At 53.8% G+C, this 24,293-nt stretch overlaps 1 protein-coding gene across 13 annotated transcripts in view; it reads left to right on the forward strand.

The window, feature by feature from the left end:
• Nucleotides 1–24,293, forward strand: part of Agap1 (ArfGAP with GTPase domain, ankyrin repeat and PH domain 1) — a 488,301-nt gene that overhangs the window by 283,723 nt on the left and 180,285 nt on the right. For all 13 annotated transcript variants that reach the window (XM_058577558.1, XM_058577559.1, XM_058577560.1 and 10 more), the window contains one exon: nt 14,950–15,054. In XM_058577558.1, coding sequence (XP_058433541.1) covers nt 14,950–15,054 — 105 coding nt within the window. The remainder of the gene's footprint in view (nt 1–14,949; nt 15,055–24,293) is intronic.

Raw genomic sequence — 24,293 nt, forward strand, 5'->3', positions numbered from 1 at the left:
CCTGCAGGAGGCATGCTGATGGCTCTCTTCCCTCTCCCTCCTTCCCAGCAGGCCGACACTCAGGTGGGCCACACGTCTCTGGAAGACCCACCCATGTCCTTGGTGGGCAGCTGGGGGACTGGGCGCCCTCGACTGTGGGGAGTGCTCCCAGGGTGCTTACTTCTACCTGATCAGGTCCCGGTAACCTGGAATTTCCTCCTGTGGAAATAAGGAGGAAGGCATGGAGTCGGCAGGATCTGCTCCGGGCATTTCAGCTGTTGCTGGTAAAGCACCATCTGGGAGGAAGCGCACCCTGGAGGAGCCGCCAGGCTGTCCTGGAACCGCTGTCCTGGAACCCGGGAGCCTGCAGGGAGCTCCTTCTCTGGCCCTGCCCACCTGACAGCTGGGCACCTAGCAGGTGCCTGTGTCAGGGAAAGGGGTGGGCAGAGTGTCGGGCTGCTGTCCTGGGTGCTCAGGGACAGCCCGGGTGCCCGCGCCGGGAGCACAGCCTGGCTCAGGTTCATGGGTTTTCTCTTCCTTTCTGCCCGGTCCTTGGTGGTTTTCGGATTTCCTAGGAATGAAGGTGAGGTGGCCCCAGCGGGGACCAGCGTGATCCTCACGTGGTGGAAAGCCTCGTGCTCCTCGTCACGGCAGCACGTGGACGTTTCTGGAGGCCAGGGCTGAGCATTCTCAGGCCAGGGGTAGCCTTTAGCAGGGGCTGCCTGAGGGCTGTGCTGAGAGGCTTCTGAGGCTCAGTGCCACCAGAGCCGACTGCCCTCGGGGACGGGGAAGTGGGAGGCGCTTGTGGCACCTTCAGCCGTCCTGGCCCGTCTGGGTCCACGCCTGGCAGCTGGTCTGCACAGACCTTTCTTCTCTTTTAACCAGGACAACGCCCTCTTCCCTCTCTGGTCTCTCCAGCCCCTGCAGAGGCCACATTCCGGGTGCCTTGGTCCACCTGTGTGCGCGGCCTCTGGATCCTGGGCAGGGAAGGCGGGGCACTACGTGTGTGCATTAAGGCTCTTGGCGAGGTCTCTGTGCGCCCAGTTGGCAGACCGCAGTCCGTGTGGTGCAGGGCCGTGTGAGGGGCCAGGATGGATCTGGGCCCCCAGACAGCACAGACTGACCACTGGCCTCGTCACCTCTCCCTGCAATTTAACCTTAGTGTGTGGTCACGGCTGAGATCAGTCAGTTACTCATTCACCCTTGGAGTGTTTGCTACTTGCCAGGTTACAGGGCGGGTCCCCACTGCGAGGGACCTGCTCACCTAGACCTGATGGCCACTCCACCGGGCAGTGTGGCCTGGCCTGCAGGGAGAAGCATGTGGACCGTGTTGGAAGTTCCAGTGTTTGGGCATCACCTTAGAAGAAGTAAAAAGAAACAAGCGAAATTAAGTTTAGTGAGGTGTTTACGTGACCAGGACACCCGTTGTCCAGTCATCTCAGCGTGAGTCACCTCTTCCCCTGCTAAGCCTTCGGGATCCCGTGTGTGACCCACACTGCAGAGTGTCCCGGGATGGCCACACGGTATCAGGTGTGGCTTACGGTGGCTCTGCTGGGCACTGCGGGTCCAGGGGACGGCCTCCCCTTTCAGCAGAGGTGGATGAGCCAAGCAGGTGGGCCAGGCAGGAGGAAGAGCAGGCGCTGAAACCTCCCAGGAGAAGAGTGTGGCTTGGAGAGATGGAGTGCTGAACGTGAGCAGCAGCACCAAAGGGTCAGGCAGCGCAGCTGCCAGAAATGAAAGAGGGGAACTGACGCCGAGGACAGGTGAGAAGGGTGTGCTGGGGGCCTGGCGTGGGGCGCGCACCTGTGATCCTGCAGCTCGGGAGGCTGAGGCAGGAGGATCCCAAGTTCTAGGCCAGCCCAGCCAAGTTAGTCAGACTGTGTCTCAAATAAGAAGAATAGAATAAAAAGGCCCAGGGATGTCGCTCAGTGGTAAAATGCCCCTGGTTTCCATTCCCAGTACAGGAAAAAAAAAAGTGAAAAACAAATGAAAGTGTGTTGGGACAGAGGCCACGTCTCCCAAGCAGAAGTCTACTTCATGCAGATAGGGAAACCTGCCCCATGGCTTAGTTGACACTTTAGCTTCTGACTCTGAACGGAGCCCACTCAGCCTGCCTTTCCCACGGGGATCGATAAGTGGTTGCTGCGTGTGCGTGTGTGTGTGTGTGTGTGTGTCTGTGATGCCCGCGGGCGGCTCCGGTCAGGGGTCATTGCCTAAAGAAAGAAGCAGCAGGTTTTCATCTGGTTTGCAGGATCCCTCTCTGCCAGTCCATGGCCACTGCGCGGTCTGAGAACCGACCGCTAGCATGTTTTCAGAACACTTGCGGTCACATGAGGGGCCCTGACCCCTCCAGCTGGCTCGCTCTGCGCTCTGCGGCTGGCCTGGGGTGCCTCCTCGGCAGGCAGTCGGCTCCAGCGAGCCTCCTTTACCATGGTGAGTGCACAGCGGGTGTTTGTGGTTCTGGGCCGTGGGTTGGTCCAGGCGGGGGGGAGAGGTGGGCAGTGGGGCACGGGGCTCTTGTACCTGCCATGGGCCCACAGAGAGGCGTCCTGCAGCCAATGAAGCTACCATCATCCCTGGTGCTAAAATCTTGTGGCAGGGAGAGAGAGGAGAGAGAGGGGGGAACAGAGGCAACCCAGGGGTAGCAGGAGCCAGAAAGCTCAGGAAGGAATCCTCCAGGCCTGGTGGAAGAAAAATGTGCTTTCCTCATTTCTTTAACGGGAGGGCATTTGTGTTTGTTTCTGGGTCCCAGTGGACAGCCCCTCCCAGCTCTTTCTCTGCTGGTGTTTAATCTTCCTGGGGGCCAGCCAGTGCGGCTGGGGCTTCATGGCGTCGGCTGGCCTGGCCTGGCGGGAAGTGCAGTTCTCTCCAGTGCTGCTCGCCGTCAGCGTGGCTTTTAAAGATGGGGACGGGGACGGGGACACCACAAACTTCTCCCGTTACTCGGCGGCACGGTGTTCAACTGGATTCTCCATCCATCATTATTAAAATGTGAAGTGTGTCGGTCACAAAGCATACATTTCGGGGCAGTTAGCTGAATAATTCTTTTCTTTATTATCCCAAATTACTGCTGAGCTCTGGAGAGGGGAGCAGTTTAGCCAATTATTGCCATTTGAGCTGGATTTGTGGGTGATTAGCTCCTGGTCGAATCCAGTCCCGGCCGGCGCTTTGAAGCCAGCACCGTGTGATTTTCTCAGCGGTGAGGTAGGAATAGACGCGGCTAATGACAGGAAGGTCGCGCGGGTGAGCTGACCTGTGTGTGGCGCAGGTTTGGGTTTCGCAAATAGGGCATCCACAATAACCAGTGTGTCACTAACCCCGCCGTGCATAATCGGGGCTTTATAGGATTGTCGGAGATGCTGACAGCTCAATTAAAGTGTAACCCTTTGTACCCGACAACCTGGCAGAATGACAGAAATATTACTAACCAGGAAGGGGAGGGGTCACCAGGGAGCTGGTTAAAGATCCAGAGCCCTCTCCTCCTCCCGCGCCCCTCCCCCGCCACCTGCACTGGGAGCAGGCAGGAGAGCAGCTTCTCGTCCCTGCAGTAATAGGCCCTCCGGAGGAGGGGCCGGGCCAGCATCCCTGTTGAAAAGGGGCTCAGTGACAGGGGATTCCTGCTGTTTCTATGGAAACACTTTAAACCAGATGAAAAGTTAAAATAATTTGGCGTTGGGAGAGCAGTGTCCACTGGTCAGTCGGTCCACCTCATTTCACCAAAACTTGATCCAAGCACCATGTACGTGAATGCGCCGAAAGTTGCTGTCTAAGGAGTTTGGGAATACCAGTTAATTGGGAGTATTCTCCTGCACGCAGCCAATGAAGTCGGTGTTATTGGTGGTGTTCAGCCAAAAGCCTTGCCCAAACCTTGGATGACGCCTTGTGTCTGTGGTCTTGTGGCTCTGTTGTGCCGTCTTCCCTTGAGCCCTACACAGGAGCCCCCCACCCCTGCAGGTGGCCGCTGTCCCTCCTCCCCACGCTCACTCTGGCTCCAGGTTGCTGATGCACCTCCTGGATCTGCACAAGTGGGGGCGACTCTGAGCTGCGTGGAGATGACTTCAGGACTGAGCCCCACAAAGCCACTGATGTGGCACTCGGGAGCCAGGGCCCACCCAGACCCTCCTGGCCCCCAGAGTCCCCACTCCACTCAGGACAGTCCAGGCATCCGTGCAGGCTGTGTAGGCTCAAGCGTGCTACGAGACTGGAAGGCTGTGCAGCCCCGCGGGGACGGGACTCGGCGGGGGAGGGGGAGGAAGGCACAGTGCCAGGCGGGAGGCCAGACCAGCAGCTGCCTCCTGCCCTGCGAGGTGCTGCAGGTGCGCCGAGGGGCCACCTTCCTCTGCCTGGACCGCTCCCAGTCGATGGTGGCAAAGGGCCACAGGCTGGAAACGCAGGGCAGGCTTCTCGGAGGCCTCTCTCCCTGGCTGGAGACGCTGTCTCCTCCCCGGATTCCCATGGTCTTTCTGTGAGGAGTCCTGGTCCCCTCTCGCAGGGACACCTGTGTCTCCAGAATGTGAGCGGGTGGGGGGGGGGGCACTGGGACTTGCACCTCTGAATCCGGAGGTGGGGCTCAGCTCACCCCTCTGTGGGAAGGAGCAGCTGTGTCAGGAGACTCTGGGGCTGTGGGAGCTTGGAGCGCAGGTGTCGCGGGCTCCGCAGGTGGGGCGGTACTCCCGGACCTCCCTCCTGGACCTCCCTCCTGCAGGCGTTTGGCTGTGCTCTCATAAGCTCTGTTTGCAGAGGTAGAAGATCAGAGCTGGCCACAAGGTGCCTGTGTGAGCCCAAGGCCTTGGGGCTTCTGCCGGGATGGGCAGCGTTCGGCCAAGGCTCGGCTCCCACCACTGACCCCTAGGACACAGGACCAAGCACTCATGCCCGCTTGGCCCTAAAGGGGTGACGGTGGGCCTGGGAGCACGGCCTGCGCTGACCTCCCCACCGTGGCTTTCAGCCAGGCCTGTTCCTGGCAAGGTGGTGTTTGTTATCCACAAGGGCCACTGAGGGCAGAGACCGGGTGGACATGCTTCCATTCTGGCGGGGTGGGCCCTGAGAGACAGGGAGAGTGGTGCCAGAGGAGAGTGTCCAGGTCCTGGAGCGACCCCTCTGCCACCCGAGAGTCTCATGGTGACATTCCATCACCCGCCATCCACCCCTGTGCAGGTTTTGATGGTTTTGAGGTCAATTTGGCACAAGTGATCCACAGTTTTACTGTGTGCTGGGGTTTGGGAGGTGCCCCCCCACAGGCCTGTGGGACTCTCGGGAGATGGAGGTGGGGGAGGCGTTAGGTCACTGGGAGCACGCCCCTGCAGGAGGCCTGCAGGAGGTACTGGGACCCCACCCTTCCCCTCTCACTGTTGGCTTCACCACCACCAGGAGGGGAGCAGGTCCTCTGCCACCAGCTCCTGCCAGATGTACGTGTAACCACTGGCCCAAAGTGACAGGGCCAAGGGGCCAGGGACTGAAACTCTGAGACCACCAGCCCGAATAGAGCTTTCCTCTTTGTCGGTTGAGTCTCTTTGGTGTTTTTGTCAACAGTGATGGAAAGCTAAACAACATGTTACAGGAAGAATATTAATTAGAATAAAAGAAGGATTCGGATCAAATAAGGAAATCCAGTGATTGGTGGTCATGCCCTTTGGATCTTAGAGATGCAACTTTTCTGTGAGACATTTTAGAATTTTATAGATACCTTTAATTTCTATAATGAGAATCTTTTCAGAAGTATTTTGAGTGCAAATCATAAAACAGTGAGCCAGTGACGGGTGTTCACTGTAGGACTGTATAAACTCAAACGCCACTTTTTTTGTTTGTTTTTGAGAAAGGGTTTTGCTGTGTTGCCTAGTCTATTCCCAAGCTCCTGGGCTCCCCCTCAGCCTCTGGAGGATCTGGGGCTCGGGTGTGTACCCCGCACACACCCAGCTGAGCCTGGCTTTGGTCTTTGTTTTTATTTTTTAATTTTTACCTTGTCACAGGTACAGACATTACCATCCCGGGATGTGCAGGGAGTTTTTAAGCACGGCGACACAGTTCTTTTTAAACATGGAGATGAGACTCTGTTGGTCCCTCTAGTGCAGGGCTGTTTCCATCACTGTGAAATCGCACATGTCATGTCGTGTGGGAGACTCCGCAGATGCCTAGGTGGCTGCTGGTGGCTGCTGAGGCAGATGAGGAGAGGACCGGGCTGGTGTGCCTGTTGGCCGTCTGGCTTTGCGTGGGGCAGCCACACGACAGCCAGGGCTGTACTGCCACGGAGGAGCGTGGCCACCCGTTGCTCCCAGTTTCGTGGTGATCCTCACATGAGCAGAGGCCCACACACTACGCTCCTCGGACTCAAAACAAAGACTGATTTGCCTGGGTGAGACCCCCAGTCCCTAATGCAGTCAATAAATCTCTGTTGGTAAATAATTGCTATCGAGCAGAGCTTTAATATAAATTTATGAGTGGTGTTTTATCACAGCTTGGGGCTGCAGCCAACACTGAGCAATGGATTTCAGATAGCACTTACATCCGTTACGTTAACTTTGTAAGTTATTTAAAGCTTGTACACTTAGCATTGCTTTTGGCTTTCAGTGACCTCTTGGGACTAGACAAAGAATAGGCATGAATGAAGAAAAAGACTTTGTGCTACCCTACTAAAGGGTCCTCGGGCCAAAAGCAAAGAGTGCCTGCCTGGGACCTGGTATTTTGGTGGTCGAGCATTAAAATTGTTCTCTTCCTGACGGATCAGTCAGTTAATGAGGTGGCAGCAATTAGACCAACCTGGGCTATTTCCCAGTAAGATAGAGGGATCATTGAGGTGTCACAAAGCCCCTAGATTTCTAACTGTGCAAACAAGTAAAAGATGTGCAAGTCCTGCCAATGATCTGGTGGTGAGACCCTCCCTGGAGGCAGCAGAGCCCTGGGCTGAGGAGCACAAGCCCAGGCCCTGGCTCTGCCCACTGCTGTCCAGGTCACCCATGGCTAGGTGATTAACCCAAATCATAGTGGTCTAAAACAACACCAGCTCACAGTTCATCTGGATTCTCTGGGCTGGGAATGAGGTCTGGGCTTGTGGTTGTCTCTGCTGCACAAGAGACATCCGCATCATTCTGGATGATCAGAGCTGGTGCCTCAGCAAAAGTGACTGGTGGCTGGAGGTCAGTGTTTGAAGGTCAGTGGCTGCCATCCACCCAGACCTAGTTCTCCACCTTGAGGTCCCAGGGGCTTTCCCTCTTCATTTGTCTTCTCAGCAGGACAGTCTGACTCCCCACACAGCAGCTCGGGGTTCCCAGGGGCATGAAAGCAGGAGCTGGGGGCTCCTTCAGGCCTCGGCTAGAATCCTACAGCGGGCTCCATGTCTTTCCCACCACGTTCTCCTGGTGAGTCAGGGATCAGGAAAACCACTGGGGAGGTGGATGGTGCGGTCATCTGTAGAGACTAGTGACTTCGGTCTACTCTCCTTTGTGCTAGGTCCCCTAGCCCCCGACCCCCAGTGTTTCATGCCATTGTGGCATCAGGCTGAGGCTTGAAGTCCACAGTCTTGGCATCCACACCAGGTCCACATGTGGGTGAGGCTTCTTGGATCTGGTCCTCACCATCTGAGGACCAGGTCACTCTGGTCTGAAGACAGGGAATGTTCTCGTCTCTGGGGAGAAGTTATCTGTGCATGTGTGTGCACACGCGCACGCTCTCACAGACATACACCATGTGGCAGTCACTCAGGCGCAGGAGAAACGAAACAGACCCCCTCCTTGTTCGACAGAAGTGGAGAGGAATGAGAGCGAGACAGCGGTCACTGGTCCACAGCAGTTCTGAAATCCAGACAGGCACATGTTACCTGACCATCCTGCCCTCAGCGTAGGAGATGGAAGTTCTCTGCAGAGAGCATGACTTGGGCCTGAACTCTGCTCTCTTCTGTAAGAAATGGCCCGTGTTCGCCACTGTGCATCTGTCTTGTCCTGCTTCCTGTTGTACTGAGGTGTCAAGGCCCAGTACCCCTTTTAGTTTGAACCTTTTCTGTGAGTTTCAGTTTATAGTGGTATGATTCCTTTAAAACCCCTGTGGGTATCCTTTGTATCAAATTACAATCTATTTTATTAGACAAAAGCCCAATTCACAGATCTCTATCTCATATCTCTGTCTTCTTTTCTAATTGGAAGGGTCTTTGAGGCACTGCTGAAAGTTTTCTGAATTCTCACGAGAAGGGTCTGACTGCCGCACCCTGAGGTCATGTCTCCCAGCATGCCCTCTGTTTGACCTTGGTTCTGAGGGGCATCCTTACTGTCAGGGTTTCTGCTGGCAGGAGAGGTTGTCAGTGAGAACCGTCTGGTGGTCAGTTCTCTAGGGGACGGAGTTGGGAACGTTTCTCTAATTCTGCCTGAGACTCTCCTGAACGCTCCCCTCTCGCTCCTGCTCGGCACAGTCAGGAGCCTGGCTCCACAGCCAGTTCCACCTGGTGAGGATTTTCTTTAAAGCAGTCAGGAGACTAGTTTTGTTTTTCTTCTCAATTGCTGCATAAGAATCCACCTGAAAACCAAGTGATTTAAGAAAACCATCATTTTATCACTTATGACGTTGGGGTAAGGACTGCAGACCTACAGGGCCCACCAGTCGGCCAGAGCCCTGTAAAACAGAGGCTGCCAGGCTTTCTTAAGGTCTAAACCAGCGCTGACAGAATCCCTTCTGTGGGTTCCGTGGGTCAAAGTCATCCCCAGGCGGCCCAGAGTCAGTGTGGAGTGATTTACTTACACCAGCAGGGGTGCTGGGAGGTGCGGGTCACTGGGAGCCATTTTTGGACATACTGGCTGTGCGGGTTGCACAAGGTACCACAACCTCTCTGTGCCTCGGGGTTCTGATCTGTAAAATGGGGATGGTTGTGCTCACTCACATCAGGTGCCTGGTTAGGAGTGGTACAGCACTGGGAATGCACCTGGCACGGGGGAGTCCACCATAGCCCTGAAATAAGAAATGTCTGAAGATTGAGGCCACACAAGAGGCGAATAAAACACTCCCTGTAATTGAGGTCTGTGCCGTGAAGGTCGACCAGCAACGGTCTTAGGCAGAGATTGTTTTCCCTTGCACGGAAGTGGCATCTGAAAGACGGACAGAGGATGCACTCTGACGTTCCACCATGCGGTTTTGCCCTGGGTTACAGGGACTCAAAGAGACTTAGAATCATAAGGCCATTTGCACTCACTGATGGGAGCCGCCCGCCAGTGCGTCTCCAGACAGGCAGGAGCCTTCCGGCCTCTGTCATCTTCTGGCCAGCAGGACTGTGGCTTCGTGTCCTCTAAAAGTTGAAATGAACTATTTATAGGGTTTCCCACTTTCTCGGCACTTGGAGCTGCGTGAGCGTTCGGGCTGGCGGACGCGTGGAGACGACCAGCTCAGGGGCTCAGCCCTGAAGCGGGAGGGCTCGGGAGCCGCTGGGACATCAGAAGGGGCTCTGGCTGCAGGAGAAGGGCCGGCCCAAGGGATGAGGGCTCACAATTCCCTCCGTTTCCCCTTAGCTTCTGACGTTGGGGAATGCTGGGCGTATTCAGAGGGGTCCCACGGTGGCAGAGTGACGGGAACCTTTAGTTTGGGGAAGGGTTACCCGGCTTGCAGACCAGGTTCCCTGCCCTGGGGATGCTCAGTGAGGCGGGACACTTTCGTGCCATGTTCAGGCCCTTGGGCTCTGACACTCTGTGATTCTCACTTGCTATGAACACTTTTCAAAAGTCAGTGTTGAAAATTCATTTTAAAAAAAGGAAGAAAAAGAAAACAAACTTTTCATCCCCGGAAGCTGTCCCCAAGTCTTCTGGGGTGTGGCCCAGTTGATCACACACCCCTGCACGCCCTCAGGAGAAGGTTCTCTTTGACAGTCGGCACAGAGGCAGTGCGTAGTTGGGTCGCTTCTCCGCGCCGTGGCCAGCTTTCCCAGAGACCCCTGTGGGCACTCCGGTGGGCTCTGTGGGCGCTTCATTCCCAGGTGCCCGGGCTCTCCTGGGGTCGGGGTCCTTTGAGGAAGAGCAGGCCTGTGGTCTCCTGTTGCCTGTAGCAGTATGGGGTCCCCTCGGCCCCCCATGTGCTTCTGTCCTGGCCCCGCTGCCCACGGTATCAGGCTGTTGACGTCACCAAGAGCTGCAGTCTTGACCTGAGCGTCCAGGTCACCTGGTGGAATGGGAACAAGGTGGCTTACCCAAGGGCGTCCCCAGCTTGTCAGGCTCGGCCCCACGCCCCTTCCTGAGGCGGGCTGCAGCGGCCTTTCCTCACTCTAGGTACCTCTGATGCGGGGACTTGGGTGGGCCCAGCAAGGTCTGAGAGCTCTGATGGGGCCTCCACCTGCAGCAGGCGGCTTGGCCGGCAGGGTGCACGTCAGGGTGGTGGCCTTCCTCACACCACATGCTCCTACCCCCAGGACAAGCGGGATGGGACCTACCTGGCTCTTGTCTGCTCTGAGAATCTCACAACAGCCTTGGAAATGTCAGTAGGAGAGGGGAGAACTGGAGCGCAGGACGCAGGACAGTCACGGGGAGGACATGCTCCCTTGCCATCCTCCTGCAGTCGCCTCTCCCAGCCACCTCCTCGTCCCACGTTCCCCACCCTCTCCTGCCCCTGGGCAGGTGACTCCAGTTCGTTCCTGTTCTAGCCCAGCCTCTCCCAGGGACTTGTGGGCCACTTGGAACCCTTTAGAAAATAGCCACCTGGATCCCCCCAGCACTGGCCTAGCTGTTTTCACGATAAGGCCAGACATTATATGCACTCATAAAACTAAGTAATCACAGAACCCAAAATGATTAAGAATAATTGCAACTAATGGCTTTTTTTAAAGAATAAATTTAAATTAACAGCAATATTTTATCATGACGGATAATGAAGCAAAATCACTGCGGTGCTGTAAAGGTCGCCCTGGCCGAGCAGCCACCCATGTCCTGCGGTGACCCTCGTCCTGCGGCCACCCACGTCCTGCGTTCTTGAGTGAAGTCATTTTCTTCTGTGCAGCCTGCAGTGCCAGGGTGGGCCCCACCGGGTCACAGAGTGGATTGTTCATGTACCAGTCTCCCCCTGTACTTCCCCCTTGGCACCACGTGAGACCTCTGAAGTCACCAACGCCCGCTTGGGCAGTGGAGTCCAGTAGCTGCTCACTTTTTGGACAGCCATTAAGAAGAGCTCTCTGCAGGGTGAATGCCCCCTGGAGAAGCTCGGTGCTCCTGAGAAGGTCTGGGCCCAGAGCTGCTCAGACGAAGAGGCACTCAGGTCACCTGGGGCCTTGTTGAACTCAGGGTGGCCCTGCTGCTCTGGGCTGCAGACAGACATCTAGTGGGCTTCAGGTGAGGCCAGTGCTGCCCGTCCAAGTGGCCACTCTGAGTGGCAACTTTGACACTGGGTTCCATCAGGCCACCTTAGAATCTGCCCTCCTGGCGGCTGGCAGAGGGGTCTTGATGCCTGTCAGGTGACCTCCACCATCTCCTGCTCTAACCTCCCCTCCCCTCCGGGGCCAGGCAGGAGGTGTGCTGGAGGAGGCCAGCTGGTCTGAGGGAAAGGAAGAGCTGTGACTTGGAAACCGAGGAGCCTGGCCTCTGCCACTGCCGCCTGGCACCTGGTGGCGCGCCCAGCAGGGAATCCTCCCGGGGGTCCAGGCGCTGCCGCTGCTCCGAACACTAAGACGCACTGAGGGGCAGGGGTGCCCCCACTGACACCAGCGACTCTGGGCCCGAGGTCCCAGGTGAGCCCGTGTACAGCCAGTCTGCAGACTCCTTGGGACCGACCTGTGTCAGGGACCAAAGCTGTGGGATCTGTAGCCAGGGTTTTAACCCCAGAGCCATTGTGCATAGGTCCCATCACTCTTGCCGTGGGGAGGTTGTTGGTGCCCCACTCCCCTGTCCAGCAGCCCTGGCCTTCTCCAGGGTCCAGCAGCCCTGGCCACCCCATTCCTGGAACTTTCTGGTAGGGTTGAGATTTGCCTCTAGCAGTGCTCATCATGTTCTCTGAGACCCCAAGACACTTCCCATGGGGCTCCCTGGGCTTCTCTTAGCATGCGGAAGCCCCCACCTCTAGAGCCGCAGACCACATATGGTACGTATGTCTGTATTTAGTGGGTGCTGGGGACGGAACCCAGGGGCACTTAACCACTGAGCTGCAGCCGCAGCCCTTCTTATTTTTTACTTGGAGACAGAGTCTTGGTAATCGCTAAGGGTCTCAGTAGGTTGCCCTTGCAGGCCTCCTGCCTCAGCCTCCCCAGTCACTGGACCTGCAGGCCTGTACACCCAGCCCCAGCCCCAGCGGGTATTTCTGCACTTTTTCACCTTGGAGTGGCACTTCTGCTCTCTCACTCAAGCTTACATGACACTCAGGAGGAGGGAACCGTGAGAGATGTGGGCTCCCCGGGTCTACCTGAAGGGGACCCCCTGGCCAGGAACGTTCCCTGGGAGTCTCTTGGGTGCTGAACACCTGCAGCCTGGAGTCTCATTTTCCTCTCAGGAAGGGCCAGTGGCCTTGGTGCCTGCATGGGGGATCCCAAGCACCAGCCCCTGTGCGTGTGCCTCGCCAGAGGAGCCAGGGGAATACACACGGGTTCCAGTCACTGCCTGTAAGCAGGAACGGCAGGATCTAGCCACCCAGTGCAGAGGGCGGTGTCCGGGACTGCCTGCCACCTCCCCGTGGTAACAAGCTTCTCTGCCTCCTTTGGCTCAGAAACCGCAAGTTGAACGGTGTTGCCATCCCTGACCCTGTTGCTTATGGAGGACCAGACAGAGATGCCAGGGGTGCTCAGGCCACCTGCCCCAGCCCTGCTCAGCCATGGCTGGAGGCGGAGAGCAGGGCAGCCCAGGGACTCAGTCTCTTCAGCAGTCTTTGGTGGGGGTCGTTGTAATAAAGCCACAGGGGCCCAAGACTGGAGGGCAGAAATACGGCTTCTGAAGCTTTCTAGAGGCCCACAGATAGCTACAGCGTCCCCATAGCTCGCAGGACCCGACCGTCTCCTCCATATGAACCGTAGAGTCCATCAAGCCTTCAAGGTTGGCTTTTCCTTCACTCAGACAGTGTTTTCTGCCATGGGAGCAAATCAGCCTCATTCTGTTCTCCAGGAAGCTATGACATCACCCCTCCATGCCTCCTAATTGGGCTCTTTCCCTTTCTTCCTTAATAAATAAGTCTTGTGGCCTTCATTGGTGGAAGGATAATTACGAGTGCAGGATTTGCCCCAAGCCGGCGGAGCGAGTTGTGTGAGTCCATCAGCCCCAGGGGTGTGCGCTATGGCTGCGTTTGTCAGTGGGAAGGGACAAAGCCTTCTGAAGCCCGGAGCAGCTCTAATCTTCCAGTGACACCACAGTGACCCCCAGCCCCTGGTATTGTTGGAATTCCATCTGAAACGGATGATGGAAAAATATGAGCCCACAGGAGAACTTGGGAGAGGTTTCGTTATGCTAAGTGCAGAGCTGGTAGGATCCCCGGGGAGGGACGCGCAGTGGTTTGAAGCCATGGCTTATGTATTACTGCTTGGCTGGCAGTCACTGTCCCTCTCCCACTAATTGGTACCATGCAATGAAGCTTTTATTGCTTTGGTTTGTAGCTTGTAACATTTTCCTCTGGACTGGTTCATCGGGTGGGTCGGTACCAAGCTTGGTTTGGATGGGTTGATGCTCCCAGAAACCAAGGGACACCGTATGTTGCTGAATATTTTCTTTAAATAGTAAGAACTTACAAGGAAATAATTTTCCAAAGATTCCTTGATAAGTTGTTTCAAGTTTTGAAATGTTTCCCTCTGGCAACAGTGTTTAATAGTGATGAGAACCCCAAGCTGGCTTTTAATCCTTTGTACTTATGGAACTCGGTTATGTTATGATTTGAGTAAATAAAACACAGTATTGCCATAATGCTGGTAATTAATTGAAACTTGAGCTTAATCATATCTAAAGGCAGGCTTGTCTAATTCTGTCTCGCGTGGCCATTCTTAAGAGAGGCCAATAAAACTTCCAGAGCAGGCCCTCAGTGCCCCTGCTGCCCCAAGGTGTCTGAGTGCGTCTCAGAACCTGTAGCCTTCCTTCCTGCTCCGTCTGGGTGAGTCACCTGGCATCGGCCTTGTGCTTTCCGATCACGGTGATCGTGTGGTTTATAAACAGCAAGAGGAAGAGCACGGAGAATCTTGCGTCATCCTCAGTGTGCAGGGGCAGGAGTGAGAAGATCGTCATCTTCTAAAAGGGACAGACAGAGTCAGGATGTGAACGCTGGAGTTGAAATGGACAGAGCTGGGCAGGCAGGAAGCCCTGGCTGGGAGGGGAGAGCCTGAGCCCTGCTCAGCCTTGGCTCCTGCTTTCCTAATCCAGGAAAGCCTGTGAACTCGGGGCAGGTGGGGCTCCCAGTTAAAACAGGAGTGTATTTGAGTCAGTCATTCATGAAAGACTGGGTTAAATGTGGCTTTAAAGATGGGTCGATTTCAAATTCCGAATGGTTTTCCAGAAGCCCTAATGTGATTTCATTAAAGATGGATTTAAAAATTACACACAGTTCATCCATGAAGTGTCATCACTAAAGTTGGCAAGTAGAACTTCAGTTTTAATAAGCTAAAATTCTGAAATGAAAGGAACTACGAAATGAAATGTCCTTATTTACAAATATAAGGTAAGTATACAGTTCATTGGTTATTTTTCAAAAAGGAAGTTTGGGTTTCTGTCTTCAAAACACTGTTCCTTTAGGTGTTTCCTGTGCTTTTATGACTTGTTATTTGAACAGTGTAGCTGTGTCAGGATGTTTTGTATTATTTGTTGAGCTGAGGGTGGGTCTTTAGCATTTACCAATCCCACAAAGCCAAGTTCTTTATACAGACACACAAAGAAATTTGAAAGTATGCTATATGTTTTGTACATAAAAAGGAAAAAAGCAAATTCAATCCAAAATTGAGCATACTTTCCTTTGTAAGTTGGCAAAGACACAAAGAATGTTTAAAATTACTTCTGCACTGACTTCTCATTCCATTCCCATGAAGCTGACTGTTTGGCTCCTTTTTCCTTCCAGGGCATGCTCTTAAAGCGAAGTGGCAAGTCACTGAACAAGGAGTGGAAGAAGAAATACGTCACCCTGTGTGACAACGGCGTGCTGACCTATCATCCAAGTCTGCATGTGAGTTCAGCCCTGGGAGCAGCCAGCAGGGGCAGGCCTCAGCTGAGCATGGGGGGCAGGGCCTAAGAGCAGGCAGCCACTCACCTCTGAGGTTCAAGGGGTAGCTGGTCTCCTGGTCAGTCATGAGATGAATGGCACTGTCCTCACACTCTGCTGGGCCAGGGGTCTGTCCCTCGCCTCCCTCCCTAGCTCTCTCATCCTACAGAGATGAAGTAAAATTGTAAATGATGTAGAAAGTCAGGAGCAAGTAGTGAAAGAGAAAAAGAAGGTACCTATAGGAAAATCCATAATGAAGGACGCAATCCCATTTGAACCTAAAATTCAGCTCTGAATGTCTAAGAACAAAAACAGGAAGTTAAATGCAATTCATGGCTCAGTGTTTGTTGTCAAATAACACATGCCCATTTGTAAGACAGGAGAAACGTCCCTGGGTGTTAAGAAAATTTATTATTATTAGGCTAAAATAATTTATATTAGATTAAGAAACAACTAATCTTGTTCTTGAGGGAAAATACAAAGCAAGCTTTGGTAAAATCCAAGTTTGGGGGTGTTCATTTTGGTTAACAATGCATCCCATGGCATTTGGCTTGAGGTAGAGAGATGTGAAGATTATAGTGTTAGTGGGTTGGGTCATTTGATTATATCACTATGTCAAGATGTTAGTGTTTAGAATTTGAAATAATTTCAAGACTTGCACAGTTGTTGGCAGGAAGTTAGAAATAAATATAATGAAAGAAAATTAAAATTATTCCTAAAGTAAAATACTCGTGGAGAACACAATTGCTGCTGGCATTTTGAGGTACACCCTCGGCCTTTCCTGCACACGTGGGCCTGTGCTTCCACAGGCACAGCTCCTGCTTCCACACGTGTGTGGGCTCTGAGCTTCCACCCACATCTGGTCTGGTCATGTGCACCAATTTGTGTCCACAAATCCACTTGTATCCCACCATTTTCTGACTATGCAATGGTCCCTGTACAGCTGGACCCTAAGTGACTCAACAGTACCCCAAAGACAGGCATTTGACAAAGAAATTTACTTTGAATTTTTTCACTATTATAACTCTGATCAGTGTCCTGTGTCCCTCTGTCCTTGTCCACTGCCCTAGGATTGATTACTAGTAATCAGCGTCCTAAGCGGAAGAGTATGTGTTTGATCATGGCTTTTGGTGTATGTTGTCAGATTCCCAGAGACATTGCATCAGTTTATCTCCTCTGGCAAAATACAAGAGGCCTTTTCCCCTGCGCTGTCAAGAACACTTGCCTTAAGTCTTCCCAGCACGCTTGCTAACAGATGGTATTCTTGTTGCTTAATTTGCTGCTGGTGTGAGTTGCCCTTTCCCCCGTGTTACAGCTACAACTACACCTTTCAGAACCATGTCAACAAAGCAGGTGTTTCTCGAGCCTCCTGGCTTCTTCACATGGTAATGGACATGCCTCGGTGCTTGGCTGGAAGTACACTCCTGAGGGTTGTGCAGGCAGGCTGCGGCGTGTGACGCTCTCCATGAGCATCTCCAAGTGGACGCTGTTGTGAACTTTGCCCATTTAGCCCTCCCAGCCTTCACTCCAGTGCAGTACTCAGTAACTTGCCTGAGATGCTCAACACTTGATTTTGAAATGAGCTTGGTGTTGGATGATTCTGCTCAACTCTAGGTCGGTGTGAGTGTTCTTCGCACAATTAAGGTAGACCAGGCTAAGCCCGGTGCTTGGCAGGTGGAGGAATTAATACACTTTTCACCTGCATAATCTCATCTCAACAGTGGGCTTACTGGGACATAACCCACCTAAGTCAAGGAGCATCTAAACACAGGTATCTAGGAATACATTAATATACGATAGGTACAGATAATCCCATGGATAGACGGAATCAGATGGGTATATGGATGGATTCCTTTGTAGACACACGCATTCTTTATTGTAGTGAGGACTTTTCTTCATGCTCCGTTTGCTCCTGTTTATCTGGAGTAGGCTGGTTCACCAGGTGGCCCCTCAATCAGAGACTGGGCACACCTGTTCCAAGAGGCCTCCCGGGCATAGGGCTCACACCTTTGCTGAGGCTGCCCCACGGAGGACTTTGCGGTTCCACAGCCCACTGTGTGCCCTGCTCCCATCCTTGAGGATACGGGTCGTCTTCCTGGCTCCTCGCCCGGTGCTGTCCTGGCTGTAGGGAACCGCCCTGTTGAGGGCTTCGTTCTTCCGAGAGCAGAGTCTAATCCCGGGCCCCATGCTTTATACGTGTGTTACAGCAAGAAGTGTAATCGGCACACTCTTCTTGGTGGAACTCCATGGCTGGAACATGAAATCGGATGGATAGTGGCCTCCTGCTGAGCACAGGCTTCATCAGAGGGAACCTGTGCAGAGCAGGTAGCCTGTGCATGTGGAAGCCAAGGCCCACGTGTGCACCTTGCCAAGAGACAGGTGGTGACAACAGCAGGTTCCAGGAAACGCCTGTAGGAGGGCGACTTTTCACTCCAACCTCTTGATTAAATAATCCAAATCAGTTCTTCAAAAATTCTCCTGTGCCCAGACCTCTTCTTTTCCCTCGGTGTTGGCAGTTCCTTCTTCTCTCTCCTCCATAGTCATGCGTGAGTGTTGCTGGGGTGTGGGGGAGGCATGTATTGGCCTTTGGTGCATGATTGTGGTGCCAGTGCTGCTGTCATCTGCAAAAGCCACTGCCTGGTGCCAGGGGAAACATGCGTCTGGGGCAGGCACATGCATAGTTCCCCAAGGTGGCGGCTTAGCCGTGGGGTGGATTTGTACTGAGTCTAGTATGATGGCAGCCTACAGTGTGACCCTTCGTTGACTTCATGTCCATCACCATGCTTTCAATGATGGTTTGGAGGGCAGCAAGTTCTAGGTCACTCTCTATTAGGTGCCTGGAAGGGACTAGTTCTGTTCTGAGGTGTTGGGAGCCACAGGCTTGTAACCACTGAGCTCATCGGGCATTCCTGGTTCAGTGGGAAGAGGGATTGAAGGAGATGTCTGGGGCAGAATCCAGACTCCCCTCAGTAAGAAACTGGGAGGTGCAGATGAGTTTCTGGTTCAAATGTTGAAGTTGCGTGCTGGCTGTTTCAAAAGGTGATCTTTCAAGACACCATCCACACTGTGGCACCCATTTCCTAAGTTGTCTCCGAGATACCACATGGCAGAAAGGTCACTGAGGTGACTGAGAGAAAGATTCATTCAGTGGGGAGGAATTTTGATAATATATTGTCATCTGGAGCACTTCAGACTCTTAAGACTGTAACTCTGAAGTTTTGACCCAAAACTCTTAATAAACAGCAGCTTATGGGGTGAGTTAGGTTCCTGAGGGAAACCTGTCCTGAGATGGAGGCAGCAAGATGGGATGAGTTCCAGGCTGGGGCTAAGACGGGCCCAGAAAACCCGGTTCAGTTTGTCCACGTTTCCCGGCTGGATGCTGTTATTAATTAAATGACTCTTAGAGCCAGTCTAGAGGGCCCCAGGTCACCCAGGACTAAGGGCTTCCCAGGCCTGGGACTTCCCTTGCTCAAAACATGCCCCAGGCAGTCCAGGACAGGCGGGCCACCCCGCTCCGGGACTGACCGGCTGAACTCACCCCTGCATCTCTGCTGGATGTTCTGCATGCACCGTTCTAAGCATTTGAATAAAACTGAAATACTAAAGGCCAGCGTGTGGGTTTCAGTGGCTGGGTGCCTTGTGGTCTACATTTGGATTTACCTGAAAACAATTGATAGTCTCCAGGTTCTTTAAAAGCCCTGCCTGTCCAGCTTTCCTAGGGAGGGACCCGTGAGCGTCTTCTGGCTCTCAGACCCGTTGCTGGGTCATGGGGTAGGGGGGCTGTTCTGGAATCCTTAGATTCCCTTTCTGTGGACAGAAGTATGAGCCGTAGGGAGACCATGATGGAAAAATAGAGGGGATAATGAGAAAGAACTGAGAGCTCGGGGCGTCGCAGTCCAGCACAGCCACCTATTCATCTTCCGTGTCAGGGGAGCGGCCGTCGGGGGCACGGCCGGAACTCCTGCCTCAAGAGTCGTGTGCGGTGTGATTCCTAAGTGGACCTGTAAGAATGAGCTCTGCAGCCACAGCTGAGCGAGGACAGACGGTGCCCTGTCGGAGAGTGCACTGTGCGTCTGACCCTGGCTCCCAGGGCGCCCTCACGAGGACCTGGGTGGCTGAGCAGCCCCTGTTCGGCCCACACCTGGCTGGCGGGTGTCAGGTGCTAGTTCTTGAAAACAGCTCCTCAGGTGTGTTTCCTGTCCTGCCTGTGTCCCAGGTTGGAAACAGCCGTGGCTTGTCCCTTCTCCCTGACACGTAGGCCGCTCCTTCCCTCTGAGCAGGACTGACCTGCCACATGGCCCATGTGCTGTTGAGCTTTGATTTGGTTTTGCTCCGACTGGTAGAAACAAACAGTCTAAACTGCCATTGGAATGTGGATGTCACTAAGTTCCTGGCTTCTGAATCATGGAAAATTCCATTTCTTCACCGATGTAAAAATAGCAGGAAGATCTGAGATGATTCCTAAGTAGGTGTTCTCAAGACACAGTTCAAGAAAAAGACAGTCCTGCCTTACAGGAGCAGCGCCTCTTGCTGTGCGCACTGATGGTAATTGCTCTTTATTTACTTCTTCAGCACCGGGGTCGAACCCAGGAATGCTCTACTGCTGAGCTACATCCTGAGCCCTTTGAAACAGCTTTGGGGTTGTTTTGAGACAAGGTCTTGAAGTTGCCCAAGCCGGCCTTGAACTTGTGCTGCTCCCACCCCAGCCTCTAGGAGCTGGGAGTGTAGGCCTGCACCACCACGCCCGTTGGTAGTGCCATTTTAGATTCACACGGTCCTCAGGTGAAATAAGGCCATCTGCCTGGAGCACGGAGGACACCCCCACCAGCTGCCGCCGTGTCCACCCAGCCTCACAGGTCACCAGGGCCCTTAGAGCCCTCAACATCCTGGCCTGTCCGGCTTCTCTTGAAAAAGCCCTCCATGGTTTCCCCCGACACTGAGGCTCCTGCCTGATCCTCCAGGTCACAGCCGGGAAGCCCACCCAGCATCAGCACACACAGCTGTGTCACAGGAGTTCCAGCCGTGCCCGCACGGCCGCTCTCCTGACAGGGAAGGTGACTAGGTGGCTGTGCCGGGACGCCCAGGTCTGGGTTCTCTCTCATCACCCTCCCCATTTCTCCTTCGCCACAGCTTCGCCTTTGGGGACGTGGGTGGCTGGGTCCCCTGAGGAGACAGGCCTCCCTTTCCTGAGAAGGCCGTGACATGCACCATGGGGCGTGGCATCTGTCCTGGATTAACAACCATTTCACCTTGCCACAGTGCCGGACGCTGTCCTTCCTTCCCAGTCCTGCATCTTGCGTTTGCAGCCTGCTACCTGTGGAACAGGTGGGCCTCCACGGCCCCCACTCCACCTGATGGAGCACAAAGGCTGTGTCTGCCCGGGCCTGGTACTTGTTCAGCATGTAGGCGTTGCTCGGTACTGAGGGGTCGCATTGCCCGATCTTGGCCACACTGGAGCTTCAGCTATGTGATTCTGCAGTGTCTGCACTCCAAGGTTGCCTGGGCTCCAGACCTCACATCAACAGTCCTGGTTCTGCTTTAAAGATTCTGCTGAGATTCAGATCCATGACCCTCGTATTACACAGCATGCCCTCCCCCCGACCCGCCAAGGGTAGATGATGTTGGTGGAGGAGGGAGGAGAAAGTATACACAGAGCATTACACAAATACTGCAAGGCCTAAAACTGCACTGAAATCCAAAAAAAGAATCATTTCCAGGTAGATTAGGAAATTGTAAAGATATTGAGCAACAAAGACTAGGAGCTCAGCAACAAGTCCACATTTCTACTCTAGTTTGACCTTCCTGTTTTAGGCAAATGGCTTTATGAATAATAGGTTGAGTCACAGCTGGTATTTCTGCAAGGTTCTCAGGGTGACAAGGGACGGTCCACAGAAGCAGAAAGAATTTGAAGTTTCTCCCTTTATTGGAACTAAAGAGATAATTCTCATAGATGGGGACTTTGCCTGACCTGGGATAGAAATCCACACATTTGGATCTGACATGTCCTCCATCCTCCCCCCCACCCCCAAATAAAACCAGCCCCCATCTGAAGTGACCTGGCCAGTCAGTTTCTCGGGGGGACCTGGGCTCCGAGCTAGTGGTGCAGATATCACCTTGAGGACCTTGATACACAGATGCTGTCTGCTTCAGGTCAGACTTGATGCTCTGCCTCTTTCCAAGTGCTGTCATTTGTGTCATGGATCTCAAATGCTGTCATTGGTGTCTTGGATGTCCCCAAAAGACCCATGTGTTAAACACTTGGTCCCTAGGTTGTGTGCCTGGGCAGTGGGAGGTGGGACCTGGTGGGGAAGTTGGATTAGTGGGGGCATGCCCTGAAGGGGATATTCCAACCCGGCCCCTCCCGTCTCTCTTGCTCCCTGGCTGCCATGAGGTGAGCAATGTCCTGGGTCGCGTGCGCCCACCATGATGTTCTGCCTTACCACAGGCCCCTAGTGGGGCTGAGCTGCCGTAGACTGACATTGTGAGCCAAAGTCCACCTTCCTACTTTACGTCGACTGTCTCAGGTATGTGTCAGAGTGACAGAAAGCTGACTCCACCACGGTGGGATTGCTGCAGCTCCAGCAGGTGGTGGATGTGAAGTGTACTGTGAACATTCACGTAGGACCCGTTCCCGAGCGCGCAGAGCCCTGGGCGCAGCTTCGTTGTTTTCTACAGAGGAGCGAGTGGAGGTGCGTCCTGCCTCTTCCCTCCCCCTCCCTGCCTGATCTCCAGCCGTTGCCCCAGCTCCTCTTTAAGCCACTATGTCTGTGCAGGCTGCGCGTGCGGGACTGGGACCCACAGTCGTGGTTTCAGATCCTGCTGCTGCTCCACCGCCTCCGCGGTGGCCTCTGGAGCAGCACGTGGAGCTCTGGGACTCGGGGGGAGAGGCAGGTCACCAAGTTTCTCAAGGCCATTTATTCCGTGATTGTTTTGCTGGCTCTTTTCCTGCCATCCAACATCTTGCCTTCCCCTTGTTTCTTTCCTGGGAATTCATCCAGGAGGACTCCAGAACTCACACTTGCAGAGGTGATCTCCCAACTTTCTTGCCCTCTGCCCTTCCTGCTCAGTTCAGCTGGATGGCCCCCTGCCGTGGAGATTTTCCACGAACAGCCATCAGCGGTTATTCATTTTCCTCCGTTTTCTCCTTCCCATGAGTCCATGGTGGAGAAGATGACCAGGCCTGACCTGCTCCTGCCCCACCTACCTCTCGGGAGTCCCCTCTCGCCCTTCCTCCATCTCTCGGCTTCTCCTAACCAACAGCTGCCGTGTCCTCGGGCCTCAGGTCTTCACAAACGCAGTTGTCCCTACTGGGAACGCTCCTTCCTGCTCTGCCTCCTTGACAGACAAATGCCTGCTCATCTTTCCAATCCAGTCTTAAGCGCCCCCTCCTGAGAACTGCCTTCCACCAGGCCTTCTGTGGACCTGCCAGCTGTGCCTTCACCTTGTTCTCTGGGGACATTTCTTCCTGTTCTCTTGGCATTTCTCAGGGCCCAAGATTGGGAGCTCCTTGAGAATAGAGTACCTTGTAGACTCTGTCACTAGTGTATCCCTGGGACTGGATAGATGCATGGGTTAAAAGATAAGTAGTGGGCAAATGGATTGATGGATGAGTAGGTAGGTAGGACGGTGGTGGGTAGATGAGGGGGTGGGCAGGTGGATGAGTAGGTGGGTGGGTGGATGGATGGATGGATGAGTGGATGAGTACATGGATGGGTGATGGGTGGGTGGATGGATGGATGGATGGATAGATGGGTGGATGGATAGATGGACAGGTAGATGGATAGATGGACAGGTGGATGGATGGATGAGTGGATGAGTATATGGATGGGTGATGGGTGGGTGGGTGGATGGGTGGGTGGATGGATGGATGGATGGATAGACGGGTGGATGGATAGATGGACAGGTGGATGAGTATATGGATGGGTGATGGGTGGATGGGTGGGTGGATGGATGGGTGGATGGATAGACGGGTGGATGGATAGATGGACAGGTGGATGGATGGATGAGTGGATGAGTATATGGATGGGTGATGGGTGGATGGGTGGGTGGATGGATGGATGGATGGATAGATGGGTAGATGGATAGATGGACAGGTAGATGGGTAGATGGATAGATGGACAGGTAGATGGATAGATGGACAGGTGGATGGATGGATGAGTGGATGAGTATATGGATGGGTGATGGGTGGGTAGGTGGATGGGTGGGTGGATGGATGGATGGATGGATAGACGGGTGGATGGATAGATGGACAGGTGGATGGATGGATGAGTGGATGAGTATATGGATAGGTGATGGGTGGGTGGGTGGATGGGTGGGTGGATGGATGGATGGATGGATAGACGGGTGGATGGATAGATGGACAGGTGGATGGATGGATGAGTGGATGAGTATATGGATGGGTGGTGGGTGGGTGGATGGATGGATAGACGGGTGGATGGATAGATGGACAGGTGGATGGATGGATGAGTGGATGAGTATATGGATGGGTGGTGGGTGGGTGGATGGATGGATAGACGGGTGGATGGATAGATGGACAGGTGGATGGATGGATGGATGAGTGGATGAGTATATGGATGGGTGGTGGGTGGGTGGATGGATGGATAGACGGGTGGATGGATAGATGGACAGGTGGATGGATGGATGAGTGGATGAGTATATGGATGGGTGGTGGGTGGGTGGATGGATGGATAGACGGGTGGATGGATAGATGGACGGGTGGACGGATGGATGAGTGGATGAGTATATGGATGGGTGATGGGTGGGTGGATAGATGGACAGGTGGATGGATGGATAGATGGACGGGTGGACGGATGGATGGATGAGGAGGAGCAGTTAACTCACATGCTTGGCCTGTTCTCCAGTTTTTAGGCCTAAAGTCCCTGAAGCCATGGGAAAGGAATGCAGCCCGTGGTGCTTAAAAGTCATAGGAAAATGTCACGGCCGTATATGAGCTTCATTTGCTGTGGTTGAAGAAAGGATTTGCGGTGGGAGAGGAGCTGGTGGGCATTTCGTGTTACTTTTTAGTTGTAAAATACATATAATAAAGTTTGCCGTCTTGATCATTTTTTAAATGTCCAGTTAAGTGCTGAGTGCGCCCCTAATCTCCAGATCTGATTCATGCTGCGGAACTGAAACCTCATGCCCAGTGAACACTGATTCCCCTCCCCTCCCCTCCCCTCCCCTCCGCCGCATTCTGCTCTCTG

Source organism: Marmota monax, unplaced genomic scaffold, assembly GCF_021218885.2.
Source record: "Marmota monax isolate L192 unplaced genomic scaffold, Marmota_monax_Labrador192_F-V1.1 WCK01_AAM20220418_F8-fsc00041, whole genome shotgun sequence".
Lineage (NCBI taxonomy): Eukaryota > Metazoa > Chordata > Mammalia > Rodentia > Sciuridae > Marmota > Marmota monax.